The sequence below is a fragment of the Salvelinus sp. IW2-2015 genome, linkage group LG36 (genome assembly GCF_002910315.2).
Source record: "Salvelinus sp. IW2-2015 linkage group LG36, ASM291031v2, whole genome shotgun sequence".
NCBI lineage: Eukaryota > Metazoa > Chordata > Actinopteri > Salmoniformes > Salmonidae > Salvelinus > Salvelinus sp. IW2-2015.
Window position 1 is genome coordinate 40,668,811 of NC_036875.1, and position 7,500 is coordinate 40,676,310.

A 7,500-nucleotide genomic window follows, 5' to 3' on the forward strand; every position below is an offset into this window, starting at 1 on the left:
AGTTCAGTTCACAGACCAAGACAGAAGAAAAAGAAAGGCTTCAGCTTCACACCACGACTAAAGGCTTCAGAACACGACTAAAGGCTTCAGCTTCACAACACGGACTAAAGGCTTCAGCTTCACAACACGACTAAAGGCTTCAGCTTCACACACACGACTAAAGGCTTCAGCTTCACACCACGACTAAAGGCTTCAGCTTCACACCACGACTAAAGGCTTCAGCTTCACACTACGACTAAAGGCTTCAGCTTCACACTACGACTAAAGGCTTCAGCTTCACACTACGACTAAAGCTTCAGCTTCACACCGCGACTAAAGGCTTCAGCTCACACCGCGACTAAAGGCTTCAGCTTCACAACACGACTAAAGGCTTCAGCTTCACACCACGACTAAAGGCTAGCTTCACAACACGACTAAAGCTTCAGCTTCACACCACGACTAAAGGCTTCAGCTTCACAACACGACTAAAGGCTTCAGCTTCACACCGCGACAAAGGCTTCAGCTTCACACCACGACTAAAGTCTTCAGCTTCACACCACGACTAAAGGCTTCAGCTTCACACCACGACTAAAGGCTTCAGCTTCACACCACGACTAAAGGCTTCAGCTTCACACCACGACTAAAGGCTTCAGCTTCACACCGCGACTAAAGGCTTCAGCTTCACACCGCGACTAAAGGCTTCAGCTTCACACCACGACTAAAGGCTTCAGCTTCACAACACGACTAAAGGCTTCAGCTTCACAACACGACTAAAGGCTTCAGCTTCACACCGCGACTAAAGGCTTCAGCTTCAACACACGACTAAAGGCTTCAGCTTCACAACACGACTAAAGGCTTCAGCTTCACAACACGACTAAAGGCTTCAGCTTCACAACACGACAAAGGCTTCAGCTTCACAACACGACTAAGCTTCAGCTTCACAACACGACTAAAGGCTTCAGCTTCACAACACGACTAAAGGCTTCAGCTTCACAACACGACTAAAGGCTTCAGCTTCACACCACGACTAAAGGCTTCAGCTTCACACCCGACAAAGGCTTCAGCTTCACACGCGACTAAAGGCTTCAGCTTCACACCCGACTAAAGGCTTCAGCTTCACACCACGACTAAAGGCTTCAGCTTCACAACACGACTAAAGGCTTCAGCTTCACACCCGACTAAAGGCTTCAGCTTCACAACACGACTAAAGGCTTCAGCTTCACAACACGACTAAAGGCTTCAGCTTCACACCACGACTAAAGGTTCAGCTTCACACCCGGACTAAAGGCTTCAGCTTCACAACACGACTAAAGCTTCAGCTTCACACCGACTAAAGGTTCAGCTTCACAACACGACTAAAGGCTTCAGCTTCACACACGACTAAAGGTTCACTTCACACCACGACTAAAGCTTCAGCTTCCACAACACGACTAAAGGCTTCAGCTTCACCACCGCGACTAAAGCTTCAGCTTCACACCACGACTAAAGGCTTCAGCTCACAACACGACTAAAGCTTCAGCTTCACACCGCGACTAAAGGCTTCAGCTTCACACACGACTAAAGGTTCAGCTTCACACCACGACTAAAGGCTTCAGCTTACACCGCGACTAAAGGCTTCAGCTTCACAACACGACTAAAGGCTTCAGCTTCACAACACGACTAAAGGCTTCAGCTTCACAACACGACTAAAGGCTTCAGCTTCAACACACGACTAAAGGCTTCAGCTTCACAAACACGACTAAAGCTTCAGCTTCACACATGACTAAAGGCTTCAGCTTCACAACACGACTAAATGGCCCTAACATTTAACCCCATAAGCTGACCCTAAATAAGAATTTCTAATTCACTGTTTACAATAACCCGTCGCAAGAAAACCATCAAGCGCTATGATGAACCTGGCTCTCATAGAGGACCGCCACAGGAAAGGAAAGACCCAGAGTTACCTCTGCTACAGAGGACAAGTTCATTAGAGTTACCAGCCTCAGAAATGCAGGCCCAAATAAATGCTTCCCAGAGTTCAAGTAACAGACACATCTCAACACCAACTGTTCAGAGGAGACTGTGTGAATCAGGCCTTCCATGGTCGAATTGCTGCAAATAAACCACTACTAAAGAACAGCAATAAGAAGAAGAGACTTGCTTGGGCCAAGAAACACAAGAAATGGACAATAGACCGGTGGAAATTGTCCTTTGGTCTGGAGTCCAAATTGGAGATTTTTGTTCCAACGACCGGTCTGTCTTTGTGAGACGCGGTGTGGGTGAACGGATGATCTCCGCATGTTGTATTTCCACCGTAAAGCATGGAGGAGGTGTGTGGTGTGGGGGTGCTTTGCTGGTGGCACTGTCTGTGATTTATTTAGAATTCAAGGCACAATTAACCAACATGGCTACCTCATCATTCTGCAGTGATACGTCATCCCATCTGGTTGTTTTTCAACAGACAATGACCCCAACACACCCTCCAGCTGTTGTAGGGCTATTTGACCAAGAAGAGAGTGATGGAGTGCTGCATCAGATGACCTGGCCTCCACAATCACCCAACCTCAACCCAATGAGATGGTTTGGGATGAGTTGGACCGCAGAGTGAAGGAAAAGCAGCCAACAAGTTCTCAGCATATGTGGGAACTTCCTTCAAGACTGTTGGAAAAGCATTCCAGGTGAAACTGGATGAGAGAATGCCAAGAGTGTGCAAAGCTGTCATCAAGGCAAAGGGTGCCTACTTTGAAGAATCTCAAACATAAAATATATTTTGATTTGTTTAACACGTTTTTGGTTACTACAGGGATTCCATATGTGTATTTCATAGTTTTGATGTCTTCACTATTATTCTACAATGTAAAAATAGTAAAAATAAAGAAAAAACCCTGAAGGAGTGGTGTTCTAAAACAGCAGTGTGTATGTATGTATGTATAGGGGGTTTGGGGGCACCCCGGCTTCACGGGTCTACAGGGTACGTGCAAAGCCACTGCTTATAACTAACTATAAGTTAAGTTGTTAACTATAACAAATATAAGATGTGTCAAATAAATGATATTCAGCTCAGGGCTCCTGTCAAATAAATGATATCCAGTCCAGGGCTCCTGTCAAATAAATGATATCCAGTCCAGGGCTCCTGTCAAATAAATGATATCCAGTCCAGGGCTCCTGTCAAATAAATGATATCCAGCTCAGGGCTCCTGTCAAATAAATGATATCCAGTCCAGGGCTCCGTCAAATAAATGATATCCAGGTCCAGTGCTCCTGTCAAATAAATGATATCCAGTCCAGGGCTCCTGTCAAATAAATGATATCCAGCCCAGGGCTCCTGTCAAATAAATAGATATTCCCAGCTCAGGGCTCCTGTCAAATAAATGATATCCAGTCCAGGGCTCCTGTCAAATAAATGATATCCAGTCCAGGGCTCCTGTCAAATAAATTATATCCAGCTCAGTGCTCCTGTCAAATAAATGATATCCAGCTCAGTGCTCCTGTCAAATAAATGATATCCAGTCCAGGGCTCCTGTCAAATAAATGATATCCAGCTCAGTGCTCCTGTCAAATAAATGATATCCAGCTCGGGCTCCAGCTATGCGTTTGGTTTGCTAACTTGCTAGCTAAGTGGCTATATGTCAAGATTCTTGCTTACAACAGAGATATTCAACCCCCTCCTAGATCAAGATCCCTGTTGCCAAAATAGTTTTGTGCTCCCAATTATTATAGCTATTTTTAAATAGTGCACATTGTGCACATTCGGTAATACCATAAACCCCGATATGGTACAGAAACGGTATGATGGTATGAAAATCCAGATACCATCCAATCCTAGAGAGATCACCTGCAGGCTGTGCTGATGGAGCTGCTACTACCAACCAGTCAGTCCCACCCTTTCTCATGGCACCAGAGACTGAATCAGTCCACTAGTCACTGTTCCCAGAGCAGCTGACTGTGTCTAACTCTGTGTCTGGCGGTGGGCAGGTCGGTCGCTACTTACCTGGCGGCTGTCGCGCTGGGATGAGGAGGAGGACGAGGCGCTCTTGTGTGTAGGCGTCTTGTGGTGGCGGATGGGCGTGGAGCTCCTCTCCTCGGCGCTCATTGTGCGGTGGCTGCCCTGGCTGGGGTTCCTGTGGTGGTGGTGGTGGGACATGGTCCCCCCCCTCCCTCTCTGTGAGTAGCTCCCTGACTGTACAGGACTCTCTGTTCCTCCCTCAGCAGCAGCTCCAGGCTGCGCGTGTCAACAGCATTATCTCAGGCAGTTACGCAGCACACTTCCCCTGGCTCACGCTCCTCTCATCTGCAGCACAGACAAAGAGACAGAGAGACATACAGACAGGAAACAGACGTTAGACTACGTTATGTTAACCCCTCCTCCCCTCACTGTTTGCGTCAACATAGCCAGTAACACTTGTCAAAATAGTCAATTATTCTAAGATAAATTTTAAACAAATCTGTCATTAATTGATGTTTTTGCCAACGAGGACTAAGTCGCACAATGTTACATTTACTAAGATGTTTGGTGCAGTACTTTTCAAGTGAAAGAATGTGCATGAAAACTAGTCGTCTTGTTGAATGACCAGAAACACTTAATTGAAGAATCCCGTCAATAGTTCCCACTCCTACTAGGGGTAGTACTGTTGACCAATCACTGATGAAAGGGCGTAGACTTCAACGATCGAAATTTGACTTCCACCAAGAAAGAAATGTGTGCACATGAACAGCTCCTCCAACAAAACTGCAGAACACCAAAACAAACAAAAACATCACAAAATGTTGTCATAATATATGTCAACTGGGAAGCATACGGTAAGATTTAGCATTTGGGGCCCTGCCAACTTTTTGAACCAATCCACCAATCTAAATCCGCTACCCGAGCCAGCAGCAGGACTCGATTAAATGGGTATTTTTAGAAACGTGGATTTTCAACCCTATTCTTCTCTAGTTACAGTTTGCATCACCATTTGTGTTACCTTTAGCCTTTAATGATGTTTGTTATGGTGAGAAATGTGCCGTGCTCTGCATGTCACTCATAATCCACCTTGGACTGCAGTGGTGTCTGGCCTCCTGTCACTACTCTGCATGTCTCTGTCTCCTACCCAGTATAACTTGCTCATCGCCCTTGTCTCAGACAGAGATGAGACACAGGACACCCACTCAGCCTTGTAAATTATCCAGTTCTATTGTGTGGCAGAACACCATGTGTTCAGTTAATTCATGAGCGTAATCAGCGTCTCGATTGCAGTGGGAAAACTAGCCATCTCAGATCCCACAGGCAACATCAATCCCTCTGCATCTAATTGCCATTATGATAATGAGTTAATGATGCCAATCGGGTGAGGATACCAAATCAATACAAGACAGACACAGTGTCTATGCAGTACCAGAACCTGGAACACCAACAAGACACAGTGTCTATGCAGTACCAGAACCTGGAACACCAACAAGACACAGGGTCTATGCAGTACCAGGACCTGGAACACCAACAAGACACAGTGTCTATGCAGTACCAGAACCTGGAACACCAACAAGACACAGTGTCTATGCACAGTACCAGGAACACCAAACAAGACAAAGTATCTATGCAGTAACTCAGAACCTGGAACACCAATCAAGACAAAGTATCTATGCAGTACCAGAACTCTGGAACACCAATTAAGACACAGTGTCCTTATGTCAGTACCCAGGAACACTCAATCAAGACAAAGTATCTATGCAGTACCAGAACCTGGAACACCAACAGACACAGTGTCTATGCAGTACAGAACCTGGAACACCAACAAGAACAGTGGTCTATGCAGTACCAGAACCTGGAACAACCACATAGACACGCAGTGTCTATGGCGTACTCGAGAACTGGCAACACCAACAAGACACAGTGTCTTATATGCCAGTACCTAGAACCGGTGAACACCAATCAAGACACAGTGTCTATGCAGTACCAGAACCTGGAACACCAACAAGCACAAGTGTCTATGGCAGTACCAGGACCTGGAACCCAACAAGACACAGTGTCTATGCAGTACCAGGACCTGGAACACCAACAAGACACAGTGTCTATGCAGTACCAGAACCTGGAACAACCAAAAGGACACAGTGTCTATGCAGTACCAAACTGGAACACCAATAAGACATAGTGTCTTATGCAGTACCAGAACCTGGAACACACAATAAGACACAGATGTCTAGCAGTTGTACCAGACGGAACACCAACAAGACAAGGTATCTATGCAGTACCAGAACCTGGAACCACAACAAGACAAGTTCTATGCAGTACCAGAACCTGGAACACAAACAAGACAAAGTATCTATGCAGTACCAGAACCTGGAACACCAATAAGACACAGTTCTATGCAGTACAGAGACTGGAACACCAATAAGACACAGTTTCTATGCAGTACCAGAACCTGGAAACACCAACAAGACACAGTGTCTATGCAGTACCAGAACCTGGAACACCAACAAAGACACAGTGTCTATGCTAGTACCAGGAACACCAACAAGTTTAGTCTGTATGCCAGGCTTGCCTATAATGTAGCCCAGGGGGTGGCGTGTTTAGAAAGTTGGGCCAGTAACCGAAAGGTTGCTAGTTCGATCCCCGAGCCGACAAGTTGAAAAATCTGTCAAAGTGTCCTTGAGCAAGGCACTTAACCCTAATTGCGCAAATGGCTGATCTTGGCGGTGACCCCACTCTCCGAGGGTGTGATGAGATAAGCAAAAAAATTATTTCCAATTCCCACATGCGTATAATACACACTTATACATGTGTAAGACAGGACAATTATAAGCACCCACCTAATTAATCAATATTATTATTCAATTGTTAGGAGTTAGGAGAAAGATATGTTTTGAATGGATATGGAATGAATAGTCACTATAGTCATCTGAGTCAATGGTTACATTATATAGCCATCATACTGTATTAGAGAAACATCGCTATAGTAATCTGAGGAAACAGATCACCGACCATTTCGAATCCCACCGTACTATGCAATCTGGTTTCAGAGCTGGTCATGGGGGCACCTCAGCCACGCTCAAGGTCCTAAACGATATCATAACCGGCATCGATAAAAGACAGTACTGTGCAGCCGTCTTCATCGACCTGGTCAAGGCTTTCGACTCTGTCAATCACCGTATTCTTATCGTCAGACTCAATAGCCTTGGTTTCTCAAATGACTGCCTCGCCTGATTCACCAACTACTTCTCAGATAGAGTTCAGTGTGTCAAATTGGAGGGCCTGTTGTCCGGACCTCTGGCAGTCTCTATGGGGGTGCCACAGGGTTCAATTCTCGGGCCGACTTTTTTCTCTGTATATATCAATGATGTCGCTTTTGCTGCTGGTGATTCTCTGATCCACCTCTACGCAGACGACACCATTCTGTATACTTCTGGCCCTTCTTTGGACACTGTGTTAACTAACCTCCAAACGAGCTTCAACGCCATACAACTCTCCTTTTGTGGCCTACAACTGCTTTTAAATGCTAGTAAAACTAAGTGCATGCTCTTCAACCGATTGCTGCCCGCACCTGCCCGCCCGTCCAGCATCACTAC

The 7,500-nt window shown here is 45.7% G+C and overlaps 1 protein-coding gene across 1 annotated transcript in view; it reads right to left on the minus strand.

Moving 5' to 3' along the window:
• LOC111959521 (oxysterol-binding protein-related protein 6-like) overlaps nucleotides 1-4,311 on the minus strand; it is a 71,835-nt gene extending 67,524 nt beyond the window's left edge. The window contains 1 exon segment of the mRNA XM_023981131.2: nucleotides 3,950-4,311. Coding sequence (XP_023836899.1) covers nucleotides 3,950-4,102 — 153 coding nt within the window. The 5' untranslated portion in view covers nucleotides 4,103-4,311.
• Nucleotides 4,312-7,500: the final 3,189 nt, after the last annotated feature.